This window comes from Anser anser (assembly GCF_964211835.1).
Source record: "Anser anser genome assembly, chromosome: 3".
Classification (NCBI taxonomy): domain Eukaryota; kingdom Metazoa; phylum Chordata; class Aves; order Anseriformes; family Anatidae; genus Anser; species Anser anser.
Window position 1 is genome coordinate 104,746,046 of NC_139722.1, and position 20,477 is coordinate 104,766,522.

The 20,477-nt window shown below is 41.9% G+C and overlaps 1 protein-coding gene and 1 long non-coding RNA gene across 10 annotated transcripts; both read right to left on the reverse strand.

The window, feature by feature from the left end:
- Positions 1 to 1,028: 1,028 nt before the first annotated feature.
- YPEL5 (yippee like 5) lies at positions 1,029 to 12,030 on the reverse strand. 9 transcript variants are annotated; one of them, XM_083827852.1, is made up of 6 exons: positions 11,895 to 12,024; positions 10,125 to 10,224; positions 9,957 to 10,021; positions 9,736 to 9,784; positions 4,816 to 4,988; positions 1,029 to 3,132 (listed from the first exon to the last, which is right to left on the reverse strand). In XM_083827852.1, exons 5-6 carry the CDS (start codon positions 4,954 to 4,956, stop codon positions 2,908 to 2,910), a joined length of 366 nt encoding a protein of 121 aa, XP_083683978.1. In that variant the 5' UTR covers positions 4,957 to 4,988; positions 9,736 to 9,784; positions 9,957 to 10,021; positions 10,125 to 10,224; positions 11,895 to 12,024; the 3' UTR covers positions 1,029 to 2,907. The 9 variants fall into 9 exon arrangements, with proteins under 9 accessions (XP_083683978.1, XP_083683976.1, XP_083683977.1 ...); XM_083827850.1 differs by having other exon boundaries at positions 10,125 to 10,261; positions 11,895 to 12,004; XM_083827851.1 differs by lacking the exon at positions 9,736 to 9,784.
- A 611-nt stretch (positions 12,031 to 12,641) lies between these two features.
- Positions 12,642 to 18,179, reverse strand: LOC310896033. The gene is made up of 3 exons (XR_014581127.1): positions 16,208 to 18,179; positions 13,965 to 14,779; positions 12,642 to 12,926 (listed from the first exon to the last, which is right to left on the reverse strand). It is a non-coding gene; the product is annotated as an uncharacterized lncRNA (long non-coding RNA).
- Positions 18,180 to 20,477: the final 2,298 nt, after the last annotated feature.

The window sequence follows — 20,477 nt, forward strand, 5'->3', positions numbered from 1 at the left end:
GCTTTTTCTTCTATAACCTGCCTCCCATTGCAGACAGACTTTTCCTTATACCTGGCAACTGTGTCCTGAGCTGTACCTTCACCAATTCCTTACCTGTTAATCCACTGACAATCTGCCAACTCTGTTTCCTGCAGATCAGGGGGAAATCCATAGGGACAAGATTGCCCTGTAAGAATAAGCCTACACCAGCTGCCCATAGCCAACCCCAAAATCCAGTGTAATGCTACCATTTCTAACAGAGCCACAGGATGCGTATGCCATCTCCAAAGTTCTTGTAACATCCATGGAGAGATTAAAATGCTTTTTCAGTCCACAAACAGCATCCAATCTTTTCATCTTACCAAAGATGAGTTTTGCTGAAATGGCAGTTGGCAGCTTTAATGAAGTACTTCAGTTTTGGGCACACCTAGACAGCAACTACAGGATGAGATCATAGCACAAGATAATGTAAACTCTAATACTCTAATGTAAACTCTAATAACATTGCACTGTGCCAACCACCCCTTGTTTGGGAATCTAAGGCTATTGCCCTATTAAAAAATAACACTTAGAGCCAAATAGCAATGCATTCTCTGTGGCTAGGTGTGCTGAAGCTCATCAGCTTGTCTCCTACACGTAAGTTATCTGTAAATAGTGTCTCGAGGGAGAAATTTTTGATGGGCAACTCTCCCAGAGCTACCCAGGTGATAACAGAGGGGAAAAGCATGTAGACTGAAAGAGCAATTCAAGGTCTATTGGATTCTGTTTTAAAACTGCAATGGACTTGAGTTCAAGACTTATTTTCTCATGAATTCACCTCTGAAATGTCCAAGTGATATCCATGAAGTGATATGCACCTAGCACCTCCCCAAACCAACTGTACACTCTTTTTGCCACCTATTTAGAGAGAGATGCTCATCTACAGCTTATCACCATACACTGTAGAAACCCAATTATTTACTTAATGAAGGGAAAGGACGACGGGCTATATAATTCATTTGGCAGACTCCATGAAAATAAAATAACTGAAAAAGACTGGCAAATACCAATTCAGGACAAAACATACTTTATTCTATTGTAATGTCAGAAGTACAAGAAAAGTACTGCAGAAGACCATGCTAATGGGACTTTGGGGGGTTTTGAAGGACAGAAACACAAGATAACGGGGTACTACTGTACTCAGTGCAAAAACTGATCTGAGGCACAAGTACACTACTGTTTAAGCAGCTCGATTCAAGCACAGCTCTGGTATGTGATCTACTCTGTTTTCTTTCTATATGACAAATCTATAGTAAAGCTACTTTTACATCAAATAGGCAGTAGATTCAAGTCAGGGGTGTCCAAATTGCCACTAGGCAGCTAAAAAAAAAATTACCCTGCACAGTCACCTTCCACATTTTAACTTCAGATATGGAGCTGTGGCAAGTGAAGAAAAGTTATTCGGAAAGATCAGAGGCCAGATCTGGTTGTCTCCTTGTACATCCGTGGGTGACTTGTTTCACATTGGCCACTATTTACCCAATAAGAAAAAATAAATAAATACAGATCTTTGATAAAGAATCATACATGTCTAACATTGAAATTAATTGCAGCCCTTGAGATCTTAACTTATGGCTTAAGACAATGAAAGTGTTTGGGCACCCTTGAGTTAATTAAGGTAATGAACAGCATTTTTGCTACAAGGCAAGCAACATCACTGTTTTAAGCGGAGCTGACCTCTACAAGAAAGCAGAAATCCAAGTCACTAGTTACTACTAGGCTGACATGTACTGCTGCCCAGAAAGATAAAAAAAGTAACATCACAATGAAAAATTTCAAAGTTGAAAGAGAAGAGAGTTTGAACACCAGAAGTGGCATATGAAAACAAGCTGTTTAAGTTAAATCTTTTCACAAGATGCAGCTTGCGTAACTCTATGCATGAACAAACATGCTGGCAGTCTTCTCCTTTTACACAGCAGCTGTGTTTAACATAAGAAGTTCTGGGTTTAAAGAAAGCTACTTGAAGAATTAAGATCTGCAATTGCCTGTCAACTTAATGAGATTAATAGAGAAATAATGAAAAAAATTTACTATTGAAACAGGAGTTTCCCACTGGATCCCTATCATGACAAACAACTTCTGATTTGTAAGCAACACAAGACTAAACAGACAAGTATTATTTTATATTATTACTATGCTTATAAGTTACATCAGTTTTAAAAAAAAGAAGCCAAGCAGTTTTGCCCTATTTCAAGAATAGTTTTCAATCAACATCAGTTTACATAGTGACTGTGACTTCACAAACAGGAAATGGTGACATCCTGGGGTCAAGAATGACAAAAAAAATAATGGGCTCTGTGCTACCAATCAACCTCAACAAGAATATGACACAAGGGCCAGCCCAAGCTGTACCACCACTGAACCTTTAGCACTTGGCACAAATTCGGATCTCTTTAGTTTAGCTAGCAAATCAGGTGAAAAGACTGAGTCAAAAAAAAAGTAGCTAAAAACTTAAGCCAAAAATTGGAATATACTTTAAAAAAACACCTGTAATTTTAAAATAACTTTACACTGATATCAGTTTCTGCAAACTAAAAAAAGAAAATTGATCTCTCTCTAACAAAAGAAAAATCCCCCAAACATTTTTCTTTTAGCCCACTGTATCTGCAGATACATTCTCAGATCTAACAGTTATAAATGCAAGAGAGAAAAAGTTACAGCAACTGCACAACATTCTTTCTACGAACAGCTGCTGGAAAGATAGTAAAATATAAAGGAATAAAGAAAGGAAGGTTCCATCTAAAAAAACTCTCAAAATCTTTCCCACTCTGTAGTCCATGAATCCGACTCTGATGCTAAGGTGACAGTGTATGTAAGCAGATTTTTTTTGTTGATTTTATTACTTTCGAGTTTCAAATGAAGAGAACCCAAGAAGAGACTCAAGTCTCTTCAGGAATTGTCAGACGGAACATGCTCCTCAAATCCTTCACTCTCTCGGACCAAAGCTCTTTCCAGGATAACACGGCCTTCCTTGTAGCGCTGGCTGTCTTCAGTAGCAAATTCATAGATCCAACCCAGTTTGCTGTTGCAGTTCTTGCAGCTCACATCTCGAACCATATGGCGGCCAGTGAGCATGACCCGATCCTGAACTTCACTGTATTGCAGATTTACCACCTAACACAAACATACAGGGGACAGGGAATATAAAGAATTAGTCTGCCTGGAGCAAACCTTGAAAACAATAGGCATAACTGTCAACATTTTGAAAGTAGCCTGTGACACTGCATGTGAACTGAAAACTGATGTGGAATAGTCTGTGGCCCCTGAAAATTTCCTGCTTGAGAAGGTAATGCTTTTAAAGACATACTTCACAGGGTTGCATAATGACCACTGTCTAACTGAGAGAGGCATGAAATCCTATCGTTAGGCAGGCAAGAGTGCGAAGTACCGTGTTCAACTTTGGGTGATAAGTTCCTGGTGAAGATTTATAAACTAACTGATAGTGAACCACTTGTAAATACATCTACCCTGTTTCTAGGAACTAATACAACCACTTATTTCCAGAAATCAGAACTAAAATATTGAGATGTGGTACTTAAAATTCTTGGGAAGCTTTTGAAATAATCATACAAGAAAAAGGCTTGGTGGCTGAGACCATAAGACATTCACTTTTCATTATACATTCACTTTTTGTGTATGCATTATATTGTCAGTTTAAAATATACTTTTAACTTGTTTAGGCAGCAACATCACAAAATCAGGATGTATAATTCACTCAAAAGTTACGCCAGAACTATATCCAAACTGACAATGCATGGCAAGATTCTAAAAGATGGGGCTGCATTTCTCTTTATGCTTTCCACCTGATTACGCCTGCTCTCTCTGCGTCAGCTGTAAGGGTCCTGACTGCAAAATATAAAAATCTAACAACTTCTGTGATTAAAACCCACTATTTAACACACACACAAAATTTCAACCCCAAGACCATGTGCTTACTGGATGAGAAAGAAATCAGATGCACAGCTCTCTTTTATAGTTATACAGGCTTTTACTTGCATATTCATACTGCTGACAGGATTCAGCAAACAACAGACAGAAAGTCCCAGACAAAGCACAGTAAAGTGAAGACATTCATGACACCTTTATCAACTCTGCCAACAGCCAGTGGCTAAATGGCTTTCAATGAACTCAAAAGAAAAAAACACTAACAGTTACATGACCAGGAACTTTGTGAGAAAGCAAAGGAAGATCACTATTTCTCACTGACTAATGAAGAAGTCTATATCAAAGGGTTAATAATTAATGCTATAACTCAGGGTTATGACATACATATTTCAATCAGTTGATTTTAATCAAATTTGATAAATATAAAATATTGAACTAATCCCAAGCATTATTACCTGTAAAAGAGAGTGTGGTAACCTAATTTGCTGAAATACTATTAGTCCAAAATGTTTTAGACATGAAAAATATAATCTACACTTCTTTTCTTTCAAACTAAGTAAATAAAAAGCAAATGCCTTTGAAACTCTGATAAACAAAAATTCTCTCACAATGAGTTTGAGGTTCATATTACAGAACTTGGTTTCCAAAGCTAAAACTCCCTATGTTTTGGTGATGCCACAATATTCATAATCCTCTTTATAGCCTTTTAGTATCGCAGATAAATTTAGATAGCTTGCCATTAACAGTCAATGCCAAATTTGATTTCAAATACAGTGGAATAGATCAGAAAAATAGTAATTACACAGCACTTTTGGTAGAGTTAAAAACTTCTTGGCTGGCAGATTCATATCTCAGTTTTAGAGATAGTATTAGATCACTTTAGTATTAGATCACTTTTGGCTTCTTACCAACCTTATTAAAAAGAAAGGCTCTTCCTGTGGCCCCTGTGAATCGAGTGGAGATGAGCTCAGAGCGATTGGTCAGAATTGTGTCGCAGTTTGCACAGGAGAACAGGCGAGTGCCACCAATATGATCCAGAAAAATTCTTCCCATTTTTAGAACTTATGTAAGTTTATACTCAAGACCTGAAAGCAAAAAAAAAAAGTACATTTAAATAAAGCATCACAGCAAACAAAAACAAAAAAGACCCACATATATTGCTGAATATTCTGCAAACCAATTCAGCTACTCATTGCAAAAGTTCTTTCATATATAAATTACTGAACTCACAGACTGTATTCACTCTTTTTCACCAGATTAAGAAACACCAAACTTAACCAAAATAACAAGGTCTTTCCTAAAATTGACCACGTCACAAGTAAGAACACACCTAGATACAAGTTAATTACATTAAATAAGGGAAGCATGAACTGAAACTCTTGAAATATTGTGATGACATTTGCAGACCAGTCTCCTACTAGACTATGTGGTTCTTAAACCCAAAAGCTTACACTTCTTCCCTATTTTCTTTTCCTCTTTAATATGATGCTGAAATTCCATTCCAATATATATTCCCAACGAGTCACCCAGCTTAGTCAGCACTGGGAAATGAAGTACATAGTAGTACATTGAGTCACCAAGACAATTACAGTGTCATTTTCCCAAAAAACACCTCCATCCCCTCCTTTATAAATATATTTTCTCCCTGTTTTGCACATTTATCACATGCAGCCACAGAATACCACCACCCTGGATGCTTTAGTCTTCTACTACAGCAGACTGGCTACTGTACTTGACACTTCAATACACAGACATAACGATTCATATACATAACATCGGATGATATTTAACTTAACAGTCAGCTGAGTCTTTACACCAGACAGCTTTATATAAAACATTTAGAGCTGTCTAATCTAAACACAAAACAGTTTCATTTACCCAAGCTCCATTGCTAAAATACCTGAGTAACTCCCCTGATCAGAAAAAGAGCTTCAAAAGCAAATGTAGATTTGCAATACCTTATAAATAAAACCCTTGCTAGTAGGGAAAATTAAAGTATCTCAACACTAAACAAACAAATTACTACGTTAGCTAGTGAGTAGACACAGAGCGTATCAGACAGTCTAAAACTTAATCACAGAGGATGAGATAACATGACAAAAGAATTTAAAGATGCTATTTTCATTTCAACTGCAGAAAAGTTTTATGGTTAAACATCTACAGTTAAACAATATGTCTCCATTTATGCTTCAGATGTGGAATCACAAAACAGTATTTTCACTGCTTTTTCATGCACAACAATGCAAAGTAAATCTGACACTGCAATATGCACACTGTGTGGACATTTCAGAGCAGGAGACAGTGTGCTGTTCATACAGAAACTCGTCAAAGTCTGTGCTCGTCAAGTTGAGTATTCTATGTCAAATGCCTTGAGAAGAACAAATACCTAAACTAAACACATTTCAAGTTTTAGAGGCTCAGTTTCTTAAAGCTTACTTCAAGATGCACAAACAAAACGGTATAAAACAAGCACCTGTACACACAAAATTTCAAGTAGTTCATACGTACAAAAAACATAAATCACTGAAAAATATTTATAAACAGGTTGTTTTCTTGCAATGTAAAAATCTTGCAATGTAAAAATTCTAGCAATGTAAAAGATGACTAACATTGAATGGAGTGGTTTTAGCGTACGCTCCTGGCATGTGGATTTTTCAAATCACTAGTCTTCTAGACCCCATCTGAAGGATATATAAAAATTCAAAGCAATGGAATCACACTTTCCTTTAAAGGTGACACAAAACCCATTGCTCTTCCTGAAGGATAAATATAACGGGTCTTGAGTTTGATAAAATATTTCAAATAATTAGCTGAGCATAGTGGTGTAACTCCTTGTGACTTGACTCAAAGTACAGTAAATATTTTTCTTCAATTTTCTCTATCATACCTTTCTAATACATGCCTGTATCTTTCATAGCAAATGATGGAGAAAAAAAAAATGAACAATGACAGCATGGAGGAAAATCAACAGACAGTAAGTGTGAGTAAGGATCAGTCAGTCTCCAACCAGAAGAAACCACAAACACAAGCAATAGAAGTAATTGTGACAGATATGCCCATAAGGCACTTGGCCTAGCTCTGTGTGCCATTCTTACTAATTTTGGATGCTATTTTTATCTTGATTGTATTGTGTATTAAAAACAACTAACTGATCACAAGTTACTGTAAATGTGAAATCAACATGCAAAGGGGTGTTTCTTTCACGGTAAACAAAAGGCTCACCCTGTCGTTATTTTTAGAAGCTAACATAAAAAAATACAAAAACACATCTGCCTTTTACCAAGAGCAACCCAAACACTAAGCTTGCTAAGTGACAAAAACAGATCCATTACATAGACTAACCTAGCAAACCATGATAATTTGAAAAATATACACCAGAACTGTCAGAAATGCAAAGATATCAAACATCTAAAAACATAATTCACTTAACTGCACCAAAAAACAGGAACCCAAAGACACTGAGAATAAAATTTAAATACTTAAGGAAAGTTGAGTATAATTCTTACTAGTTAAAAGTCAAAGTGACACCCAAAATGTTTTATTACTTCTGATATGGCGTTATGCATGCAAGTGTTGAGTCCTGGAGTACAAATATTTAAATAAATGCATTAATTAATATACCTGAATACTTCAGGTCTGAAAAACTTGTCCAGAAATAAAAGGCCTAAATCCCTCCATTATTTATATCACCACAGAGAGCTGAAAGAGACCTCATCATTAACTAAATGATAGAGAAGCTTCCAACGAGACTTAGGTCCTAACAGAAAGACAAAAAGAGATTTATTCAATGGCAGCACAAGGATGTGAGAATTCACACTAAAGTTCCAGCAGAATCTAACAGACCAACTGGTACTGAAAGAATGTACTTTGGAATACAGGACATCAGAAAGAAAATGTCTTTCCGAGAAAATCAACACATTTAAAGTTTAGAAAATGAACCTCTATAACCTGCATTACTAAGTAGTTTTTAATCAGTCTTAAAAAAAACACGCTCAAAATTTAATATAATCTTATTAGAATTTCTAACATTTAAAATAACCACTGCACTCATCTGCCTCATGGCAATTTGCAGTTAAAATAAATAACAGCCTAGAACTTCTAGCATTAGCTCTCCATTTTCATTGTTACAGAATTTCAACGAACCCAAAAGGATCCAGCTGAAAAACAGTCGCCTTGCATAGTCATTGCATTACTACTCACAGTTATAAAAAGTAGAAAAATCACAAAATAACTTCTAGTAAGACAGCCTCCAAATGCTGCATTTGATCATGAGTTTTCTAAACGAACTAACAAGGAACTGTCACTTTTTCTTCACATTTAATTTACAGAAGTGAATTTTAACTTGGAATGACCCCACACACACCTTTTTCTTTTTAGCCAAGTTAAAAAACACAGTGTTCACTTCTAAGACCAATGCAGAAGGTACTTGCAGTGTATAAAGACTGTTCTCCCATTATGTAAAGATCCTAAAGGGTATACTCACTGTCCACTGGAGGAAAACCAACCAACCAACCAAACAACAAAAAAAGAGCAAAAGCACAACAGAACGAGGGAAAGCAATTTTCCATACTGAAAATGGAATCGGGGCTCATATTCCTTATATACAGAAGTGGAGTGTACAAAGTCACCCAAAATAATTGTGATGTTTTCCCCCCTATAGTTTTCACTTCCTATGTAAAAGGCATGGCCATCTATTTACATTTACACATGTGTAAATGATCTGTAAATGATCGAAGAAAAGTCACAGGATTATGAAGCATTAAAGCTCCTCTGATCAGGGGAGGGAAAATGCACAGGAAGTGCACTTTGCCATTCATCCACTCTTTACACTCAAAGATAGTGAAAGTAACTTCCATTTGTGCGGAGCTGGCCAAGTTTCCTATTGCCATTCACAACACCAGAAAGTGACGCTACCAAATCGCGCCAATGACATCACGCTACCAGCAGAAGTTGCAGTAGCAGTGGACAGAATTTCAGTTACTCACAAAACCAAGGTCTGAGAAAAGACATTTTTTGGCCCATGCTTTCTTCTTTAAAATCAATCTAGATATTTTTGTTGGATATATGCCTCTGACAAAGTCCTAGTCATCCTGCCCTCATGCAAGTTACCAAGCACAAGTCATAACATTAAAATCATGGATACCAAATTAAAATGACAGACTTCTTTGTATCTCATTAGCGTAGGTATCTACCTACACAGCTAAATCTGTGTTAAATCTACACAGTTCAAAGAGGCAGGTACTTCTATGAACTTAGAGAAGATGCCACTGTCCTAAGTCAGCATCTGGAACACCACTATCAGCTTGCACCTTTAGAAGAACTATCAGTGATAGCTCATCTTACCTAGCTAGTAAGGCTTGTTGATAGAGCAGTATTATGATAGTACAAGCCTTGATATCGGTTCTAAGTCGTATTGTAAAACGTTTCTTGCCTACATGCTTCTCCCAGTAAGTGCGTGGACAGTCAGGGAACACGAGCATTGTGCCTGGGTGCTGTAATATGCATTCCTAGTGCAGAGTGCTCCCAAACTTACATGTCTTTCAGTGCTGATTTTGGAAACACCAAGCAACAGCTGTAAAAAAGCTGACATTCAACAAGTTAAATTTCACTACTACCTGCACACAGAGTTCAAACCACCTGAACAACTATGTGGTTGGTATTTGTAGTACCTAACCTGCACACTTTTATAAGCAATAACGAATAAAAGAGTAATGCAAAGAGTTATTTATTAACATTTTTCAAACTACAAGTCAAGGTTTTCTTGTCCCAGAGTCCACCTCTTGAAGACACAGGACCATGAGTGAGAGCTCAAGAGAGCCAGCAGGCACACACCGGACTGCAGATATAGCAGATGCCTCAGTGTTGCGTCAGCATCTCAGATCTACAACAGAAAACAGCTGCTAGTTAAAGGATACAAAGCTCTGACAGCCTCTCATTCTCCATACCTCTAACTAAAATCATTTTCCTTTGTATGGTGAGCAAACAAGTGCTCAATCCCCCTTGAAAAATGATGGTGCGTTCCCCTAAATTGAACATTCTGACAATGTACTTACTCTGGAACAGGGCTTAAGATTCATCGTCTCATCTCAGGAACAGGGCTTAAGCTTTATCTTCTCATCTCAAAGATGGGCAAAAGAGAAAAAAGAATACTTAGCACAGCTACACAAGACTACACACTAAAGAATCACTGGGGAAAAAAAAACAACACACTTTGTCTTTACCTTGCCGGGTTTCTGCTGCTCACATGTGAGGATGCATATGAAAACATGCAGCTTCTCAGCAGGTCTGACAATCAGCAGTCCTCCAATATGACTTCCACGACTGTTAAAGCAAACAGGGCCAAGTCTCTGGCCTCTGCCTACATGCAGAATTTGTTATCAGAAAGCACCACACGTAGCCAAAAGCAAAGTAAGAACTGGAACAGGATGCTACACTCCTCAGAGCCACCCCCACTACGCTACGAAACTACACAAGGAAGTTAATGCAAACAAATGACTGAAGAGTCTTTGGCAACGTAATGAACGCAGTGCGTGGCTCCCACCCATAACAAGTTGACTTTCAGCAGGAAACTGCATTTGTGCAAGTGACAGTAGTGTAATTGTCTGTTGTAGACAGTTTTCTTCAGGTACAGTGAAAGCTTCACATTCAGATAGTGCATTTAAAAACGCTAATGTACGTTATACTGGTGTATGCAAACACTAACACGTGACAGCGGATGCACACAGATGGGTGCTCGTTTCTAGCACAGCCCCTTTATCTCAGTGTCTCCCACACCATAACTTACACCCTCACAATACTCTTGCTAGATAATAAATAAAAGCACTAATTTACAAGTGGTAGCAGATTCAGATTAAATTTCTTCCCCCCCACTACACAGAGTCCAAAACTAGTAACAATTTGTGTTTCCTGATCATCTGAAAAGAATGAATTACTAAAGTGTTTTAAGAAAGCTGTATTTCCTGGTTTTGAATATTTTTTTCTTTATACTAAGCATATAAAACAATGTTTGTCTATCGATCTATTCTGCAACTTCCACAAAGTTGAACTAATTCAGATGTTCTGTTTTCGTTGATTTTAGTGCCGAAGTGGTACAAATATTCACCAGAAGACACCAATGGTTTAATGAGTCAGGAAAAAATAAATAAATAAATAACATACAAACGCTAAAGAGATGGTGGGAAGACAACGACCATCCCAACTACACCCACCGGCGTGAAGGCTGTCAGTATAACTAGCTCATCTCACCGAGAGATTCCTACAGCACCTAAGGAACGCCTCAACGCAGAGGCTCTGAAGATAAAGAGAGCCTTGCCCCCAAGTTCTCACAGCGCACGGACCCTTCGCGAGGTAGTTTTCAAGCCAAGCCTTGCATGTTTCAGCAGGAGCCGGGCAGCTCGAGGTTTACGCGCAGGTCAGATGACAGTAAACAAACACGAACCAGCGACCTCAACGCCACCTCAGCCCGCCACGGCCACCGGCAGAGGGAACGCCACAGACACGAGCGCAGAGACGCGCAGCTCACCGGGGCCGCCCCCCCGGCAGGCCGCAGGGCCCGGTGCCGGAGCCCCCCTCACACAAAGCGCGGCGCGGGGCGGGCCCGGCCGGGCTCCGTCAGGGGCTCGCAGCCAACCAGCGCGGGCCCGGCCCCGCCGCCGCCCGGAGCCGGCAGCGCAGCGCCCTGACAACAAGCGGCAGGAAACAGCTGACGGGGCGCCGCCGCCGGGAGGGGCGCGCGGCCCAACGCCGCCCCGCGGGGCGCCGGCAGGGGCCTGGGCACGGCCGCCAGCCCCGGAGCCGGCCCGGGGAGGTGCCGCCGCCCCACCGGGGAGAGCGCGGCAGGGGAAGGGAGGCAGCGGCGGCCGGGGCCGCGGGGCCGAGGGCAAAGTTGCGGCAGCGCCCGGCCGAGGCGGCTCCGTCGCGGCCCCGAGCGGCGGCGGCCGCCACCCCCTCGACCCGGCCTCCCCCGCTCGGCGCGGCCGCCCCGCGGTTACCTGGAGCGGCTCCGCGGGTGCGCGGCCGGTGCCTTCCGACGCTCCGGGTGCGCGGCGCCGCCCCGCCCCCTGCCCGCCCCGCCCCGCCCCGCACGTCAGTCAGCGCCGGCACGGCCCCGGCGGGGCTGGGCTCGGCAGCGGCCGGGGGAGGGCCCTGAGTAAACGGCGTGGGTGTGCGCGTGGCTGGGCCTCGGCCTCTGTCTGCGCCGCCGGATTCCGGCCGTTAGCAAGGGCTGGGTCGACGTTAGCGCGTTAAAAACTGCCGGTTGTCCTGGGCTGAGCTCCGGAAGTTCAGGTCTCCTCAGTCCGGCTGGTCAGATCTGCACAGAACTGAGCGTCGACGCGGCTCAGGTGTCGGCAGCCTCCCTGCCGGTCATGCAAAGTAAGCAGAAAGGGTTGGGGGAGTCTGTCAGACAGCAGTCACCTCTGAGTTGGTGGCAGAGGGACAACAAAAGCATGGAGAATAGTAGGAGAAAGCCATAAACACTATGCCAGGGGGACCATTTATCACTAGAAAACACAGACAACAACCTGTCTGTGGTGCTCTTGTTATTAACAGATTGATCTGCTCGGCCTCGCTGAGCAAGTGTGAGCTTTGCTCCCAGTGGTTTGTTCAGTCGTGTCACGGGAGTTATGTGAACGTCCCCATTTTAATCACAATGCTGCTGGGGAGATCGCCGTAAAGGACAACAACAAAAGGAAAAGGTAAAGTGCTGGTCCTTTAGCTGGAGTCGGTGACTGAGCAAATATGCATGCCAAAGAATGGGCAGGGATCTAGCAGGATTTTACATTGCTGTTTCTCCCATGCCCAGAACTTCGGGCAGCAAAAATACTAAGCTAGACATGCAGGCTGTGATTTCTGAGAGAGAAACTTGACTCTTATATGTCCCCTCTATGAGCTCTCAGCTTTGCTACTCTTCAAAGACTGGGTTCGTTCCACTAGATGCTCTTGTTATTGGAAAACAGTTACTGATGACGTGTATTTTTCAGTGGAGAAGGTGCAGCCTGCAGCTTCATTCTCGTAAAGTGAGCCTATTGACAGAAAAAAAAGAAAAATTTACTTTTCCCCTCAGAAGCTGGCCATTCAGTCCCAGCACCCTGGAGATAGCAAGCTGAAACCTGTTTCTTTTGGCTTAGCTGAAAACTGCAATGGACACAGGTGCCCTTTACGGATAGTTACTTTTTCAGATGGCTATGTTTTGCCAGGGGAAATCATTTATAAAGTTAAAGATTAGAAGATTAGGATCAAGGATGAGGAGGTCTCTGTATGCCCTCTCTGTAATGGCAGACCTGGTTTCATTACCCTGTTGCTGCCGCCCTTCCCCTGCCCTCCCAAACTGCTGGTCAGATTTTAGAAGGTGCTTAAGTATAAAATTCCAAAACATTCAGGAGCCATATCAAAGAACAAACTTAATGTCCAAAGAGAGCTTGGAGTTTCTGTGCTTTTACTAAGATGTCAGGAACAGTGACAATAAGCAGACTTGATGCCAGGGAATATACAAAGCTCTCCTGCGTCAATGAAGAGTCATCATTGTGAACATCACCATTCAGGGAGGCCAACAGAGGGGCAAAAAATCAACCTGAAGCCAGCCACTATTGCAATCAACAGTACTCGCTGCCATTCTCTAGCAAAGAAATCACAGTTGCTAAGTAGAATGGGTGTTGATACAAGCACAGCAAAGATGGGATCTTGCAGTTTTTTGCATTGCTAGGCCTTTTTCTGTTTTCCACCGGGGAGGAAGGTTACTGAAATGAAGAGAGCTTTCAGGTTGTGGTCTCTTGCAAAAGGATAGACTGATTATTGTTCCTCCTATTTACAGGTTCCTATAACCACTTCCTTGTCAAGGGTCAGGATTACTCCATCCCTCCTTCTCTGAAAATGTTTAAAAATCACACCTGCTCCAGCGGATCAAAAGAGGTTTGGAGGACAGACCATCCGTATGACAGGTGTGTGCTTGCTCTTTCCTTTGCTGCTGTGTCCCACATATCGCTGTATAGTGGCAACACTCTGCGAGATCATACAAGTTCACTTTTTTTATTTTGGGGGAGATTTTATCAAGTGCCCTATACCTTCATAATGGTCATCTGATTGTGTCCGTTCCTCAACACAGCATCTTGATCTGATGCACACATGTGAGTCGAGAGAAAATGCAGTGGGGTGGTGCTCCACTGATCCTCCTGAACAGGGCAGGAAATGATTTAGCTGTCAACTCCCATCTGTTTTACAACAGGCAATTTCAAGTGAGCTATCATATTCAGCTAAGGGAAAGTTGGAACCATTCCTTTAGCACAAAAAAAAAGCCAAAAAAAACATTAACCAAACAAAAACAAAATCACAACAGCTGTCTATCAAGAAAGGAGGTAAATATTGTGAAAGAGAGCAGCTACTCCAGTTTACATTGACTTCATCAAACAGTCTAGGTGTTCCCTATTGTTTGGGAGCAGTGGATGAGAACAAAGACAGATTGGGCTAGAAAGAGCCCTACACAGGGAGACTGAGAGAGCACATACTAAATAGGACACATTTTAATGGCTACAGAGGATCACCATTTTTTGATATAATCAGAGGAAAATACTAGATTAGGTATATGTGTATATATACACACCTGAGGCCCAGATTAATTCCCATAGCTTTCTGTTTGGTTACACTTACATCAAGAGAATGAACTGGTCTATTACATTTGTCATTTCATAGGACAGCGAGGAAAGACTTGTAGCATTGCCCATCTTTTCTGTTTGCTGTTCCTAAAGCTCAGGGTGGGTCTTCCCAGCTGCAGTCAACATGGCATTTCATGAATTTCTTGGAGCTGATTCAGTATTGTCATCAGTCTTTTAACAGTGCCACCCTTGTTCAGGAGGCGCAGCTTTAGATGTCAAAGGTGAACCTAAAGGAAAGCCAGCCCCATTCTAATATTTAATAGTCTCTTTTGTTCATACATAGCTACACAAAGACATTTATCGAGGATGATAAATTTAAAGGGAGCAGAGATCAAAAGCCAAGCAAAATCTGGGAGAAGAAAGAAGTGGCCCACGTAGAAATTTAGAAGGGAACAGTTCATGCAAGCTTACCCAATAAATATCTTCTCTTCATCCATACCACTAAAGCAGAAGGGGAGAGGCTTGTTTTGTGATCTGCATACAACCTAATACATGGTTGTAGTCAAATATCGCTCTGAAGGCAGAATACACATAAAATGGGAGGAGAGCTCGGTGAATATATGTCCATGTATAAAACCAGTCTCCAGGGTGAAGAACCTTGAGAATACAGACTTCAAATCTGTTTTCTGCCCATCAGTAGGCACAGGTGAATGGCATCACCTTCTTAAATGAACAATGTGTTTTAGCAAGTGAAACTTGATGACAGGAGCCCACAGCTGATGAAACAGAAAAGGCTTAGCTCCCCTTCTGCAAATGCTTTAGAGATCTGAGGGGGGATGTCAACACAGAGGCCAGCTGTACAGCTGAATGTACATCATCATTTTTGCACCTGGGATAAAGTAGGAGAGACCATATATAGCATATAGCTGAGATATAGCATTACTGAGATTGCCACAGAAGAGAGAACGGATTGCCTGAGAAGGATCCCAGGTACAATAGCAGCAAAAAGCAGGATGATAGCTGCGTGTCTTACATCTGAAACTACAGCCGTGAGAATTTGTACTTGCACAGTATCATCCACGCAAAGGCTTTAAAGTGCTTTGCTAATATGAATGAGCAACACAATTCTTACCACAGAGATAAAGATGAGGAGTGCAAGTGAGGCAAAGCAAGTCATACGAAACCCCTTGTCAGGCTAGAGTGGAGATGGCAGAGTTCAGCCAGGAGCTGAGAGCAAGGAGTTTTCCCATTTACTGTGCTCTCCAGGCTTCACTTTGGCCAAGAGCCCGAAGGACAGTGTGCTTGGTGGCTTTCATTTGGTCAGCTGCTTACATGGCAAAGAATATGATGTGGCACTGGTAATCTCATGTGATTGTACACCAGACAGGGGCAGATCTAGACTAGCAGGGGGACTTGTAAAGGTAGCCTGAGTTACTTTAAAGCCAGTGAAACTGGTGAGTGTAAGAGGAGTACAGGAAATTACAGGTTTAGACTCAAATGGGCTCACACAGCTATAGAACAGCATGTGTGTAAGCAACCCACACCATGCCTGATTCAGTTTTCTTATTTCAATAGGACTACACATAGATTGCTCACATTTGACAGATGTGAGCCAGCTTTCTTCTTAGATTTGTGAGACATGTGAAGGTGGATATTGGCTTTCACAGGTGAGTATGCATCAACAATTATATCACAGACACACAGTAAGACATTACCAGTATCTCAGCAAGGAGCCAAGCTGCAGCAATGACAGCTTCATGTGTGACCGGTACACCCAACACAGCATGGGGTGGAGGGCACCACAGGGCTACCTACTGGAAGAGGAAGCCTTCAAAAGCGGCCACTGCATGTGTTTTGAGAGGGGCACAGAGCAGGAATAAAGCAAACAACAGCATTAATTAACCAATAGAACATGGAAAATTATTCCATCGTTACTGTTGTTGCATCATTAGTCAAGCTTCTAGGCATCTGGTAATGCGACAGCTAATTATTATTGCTACTATGTTTTGACAGATTTTTAAGAGGCCTCGTGTAGGTGCCTCACTCCTCTTCAGTTTACAGAGGCTTAGGCAACAGGGACTTGTTCACAGTCCAGCTTCAGACTGGAACATGAGAGGCTAGATGAAGTAATGATTCTTTTGTAAGCCTCTAACAAGCAAAAAGCAGATGTACATTCACAGGTGCCCTGTTAAAACTTAGACTGGTTTGAAAAGATTATTTAGATTGAATTAGCCAATTTCTTTACAGGCCAGTTAGTAAGGCTAAGTGATCCTTGTAGACCTGCAGCATAAGAGCATATGGTCTTCTGTATGTCCAAGCACATCCTATGGTTTAGTAGAGCTTAGGACACTGTCAGGCTTATAATGCACACCGTGAAGAGAGGTGGCAGAAGTGCCTAGCACATGCTTATTTACACTACTAGCCACCCCCCACCTCCACTAATTCAACAGCATTCAATAAAGCAAACTCCAGAGGGGATGAGTGGATAGATATGAAGAACCCTTTAGCAGACAAAAACAAAAGGGTGGGGGGGGTAGTCTTATGTGAATCCCACCCCAAGCAAAAAGGAGGAACTGTGAGCTGTAAGTAGACCTGTTCATTATGGGACCCATATCTGCTAGCGTACATGGACAGCTCTGCATAAGTTAATACAAAGTAAACTGTGAAAAAGGGCACCAAAAAGATACTGGCTTCTTCCCTTACCTTAAATGAGGGCAGGCTTAACTCCAAAATATTTGTCAGGGAGCAGCAATGAGCCACTGCTCCTAAGGAGCACCAAAGCCAGGAGCCAAAGGCAATCTTAGCACAAACCTACATCTGCAAACAGCAAGCAGAACCAAATAAATGCTGGTAACAGGGTCAATCAGCGCAACCAGACACAGCAAGCAATGAAACAGGTCCATGCTCCATCCAGGAACAAAAGTAAACAGCAAGGACAGATCACAGGCTGCAACAACCACAGGAGGGGGCTAGCCATCTAGCAGAAAAGCCACCTGCAGAGAAAATCAAAGGTCCATTCAGGAGTCCAGAGTAGAGGCAGGCATACCTGCAATGCAACTCCAACAGGAACTGAGCAAATCCACAATTCAGAATTTAAAGGGAGCCCCCAGGCCCATGAGCACAGGGCATGGGGGCGGTAGCCCCAGGTGAGACTGGTCAGTGCAATTAATGTCTTCGAGTGCCCTTAGGGCCCTGACTGTGTTTTAGAGTTAAAATGGCATTGCTAAACCAGGAAGAGGGTGATAGGAACAGGTTAACTTGAACTTCTCATAGTATAACACTTACGTTGGTATTTCCTGATACCCATTTAAAAAAAAAATCAGTTATTGTAATTTAGCATGACCTTAATCCATGAAAATGCATTGTAATTTGTCTGGGGGAATCTTGGGCTCAAGCCTGATGACTTTACGAGAGAAATGTGTCTGATCTTGATCCAATTCCTTGCACTTTTTGTTTCAAAACCATGCACACACTGGGCAGTTTCTGATTCACTTCAGGGAGATCCAGTTTTAAACAGTGGAGAACAAAGCAAGTCCAGAAGAAACACAGTGTGGAGAAACCAGGACTGGGACATTTTTTAAACTTGATACTTGACCCATGCTTTCTTATTTTCCTGTCTCCCCAGTTCTAATGCAGTATTAATCTCGCTGAGCCCTTCTGTACTTTTCCTACCCCACCAGTTCAAATCCAGTAGTCAAACTTGGTAGGGTTTGGAGTTTGTGTTTTGCTGTTGTTGTTTTTAAATCAAGTCAAGAAGCAAAGTCAGAACCTTGTGTTTTATAGGCAGTGTAGAAACCACTTGTGAGCCATGGAAGTTGGCTTCTCCAGGTCGTGTAAGTCCTGAGCAAATTTATTTGTTTGGAAGATTTCCAATGGGCAACTTACAACAGAACAGAGCAATGCAGTATGCTTTCTCCCAAAATAGCAAGCAAACAAGGTAAATCCAGAGATGCTTACACACAAAAATTGCAGCTGATGAAACAAAAGGAACAGCTCAGGATTAGGGGCAGCAAAGCAGAATGACAGAGCCAAGAGATGGATTAAAAATAAATAGGTCAAAGTCTGTCTGAAACACTGTGAAAAGCTTTCAGCTCTCAATTTCACTTCAGCACCTGGAAAGCTGAGAGCAGAGTTGAACCATGTATCAGGCAGGTGATTTTTCTGTAGCTGTTAATTGCCCCCTGATTTCTGGAGGCACCACTAATGGCCATTGACAGCAGATCTGTCACACCGCCCTTTGCCTGCATTTCTACCTTCTGGGACAGTGATGCATCCACAAGCCACGTTACATTGCTATGTAGCCATCCGCAGGCAGCCCACATACTTCCTTCTGTGCTAGCTCACGGTTGCTAATAGCTGTCATTAGCTGCTGAGAAATGAAGACGGTGGCTCTCAGCTGGGAGGAGGTTGGTGTGCACTGGTGACTCACTGCACACGCCTCTGAGCAATACATCAGCAAGCACAACTGGGACTGAACAAGAACTGGTTGCTAAATGATCACGTTTGGTTGATTCATTCTTATTGTTATTACTATGGCTAACCTGGGAAGTTTTCTTTTGTGTGGCATAGCTCTGTCTAGGCTGACACCTGATCCTTGGCCCTCCCTCTCAGCTATTAGGTTACTGCCACACAGCTTGGTTGTTTTATCTGTTCCTCCATGGTCCTTTAGCCCACACCCACAATCTGATCTTTTGTATGCGTGTAGGCAGTGGTAGGCTCTAGTTCAGAGTCAGCTGTTAAACACAGAAGTCTAGGTAATGCTGGGAGAGAGCTGATAAGCATAAATTAAATTGAAACCCACGGAAATTTTTCTTTATATCAGTGCTTAAAGTAAGCCTATGGGGCAAACAATGAGCTGAAATAGGCTTGTATGTAAACCATTTAGAAATAGCCTGCCACCATTTTAGAGTAGAAAACTACCTTATAAAAGAAGCCCTTCGTGAATATCTCACTGTAATATCATAGCCCGTTGCTTTTGTTGCCTCAAGCAAACTGGTGTTTGGCAGTTTCTTAGAGATCATTCCTCCTTGCTGTGCACTGCCTACTTGGTTCTCTGCAGAGTATCAAGACTCTGCTCTGAGTCTCTGCTGCTCTACTCTGATTCTCTGCTCTGGGAAGTCATTTAAGTCTGGGCTAAATTATGTGACACCCACCCCACCCCCCCATGGTGTTGTGGAATTATAAATACTCAACATGAGGCAGAGCAACTTAGAAATCAATTTTTGGCTCATAACAGCAGCTCTTGAACTGAGACCTGCAGCACTGAGGTAGGAAATTCTTTCCTACTGGCTGAGCAGGACTCAGCTTTCCAGATACTGCTTGTCTCTTCCCTTGCTTCTAGAAACCAGCATACATAAAATGGAAAATGGAAAGGCCACTGTAGGAAATAATCTCCTGATGTTACCCTCCTGTTAGTTTTACATATAACAACGCAGCCATAGCAGGACTGGTCTGTTGTTGGCAGAGAAAGAGGAAGCTGTCTGTGCTATGATGAAGAGGAGTGGAGGTCTCCACAAGGCAATTCTCTGCTGGAAGGACTCTACACAAAAAAACAAACAAACAAAAACAAACAAAAAGAAGTCTAGAGAATGGACTTTGTTGTTGATCTGACAAGCAAATCATCCTTAGCACTCTGCATGATGGCAGAAACCGCCCATCTCACCTTGTTTTTTCTGTATAAACTTGTATATAAAAGCAGAAGAGAAGTAAAGGAACAGGTTACATCCAGGCAAAGAAGTTATGTATAAACATCCCTTCAAAGTACAACAGCACACATGTGATTAGAATGTGCAGGTTGTCTCTCCTGTCTTTGAAGCCTGCTGTGAATTCACGCTCTCAGGACCCACACTGCACTCAGGCTTGCACTTTAGCAGGTATAAAGGGAATCAATTCCAGGCTTCACTGATAGAAATTTTCCACATCTTCCCTTTTCTGAGCCTCAACCCTGCCCTCTGCAGTCCTCACTGGGATCTGGGAGCTGAAGAC

What these genes read in the sequence shown, in the direction of transcription:
- YPEL5 (XM_083827848.1), bottom strand. Translation starts at nt 4,956, where the DNA reads ATGGGAAGAATTTTTCTGGATCATATTGGTGGCACTCGCCTGTTCTCC. An exon ending in GAGCCTTTCTTTTTAATAAG is followed by an intron (nt 3,133 to 4,815) that starts GTTGGTAAGAAG and finishes TGTTTGTGTTAG; the next exon opens with GTGGTAAATCTGCAATACAG.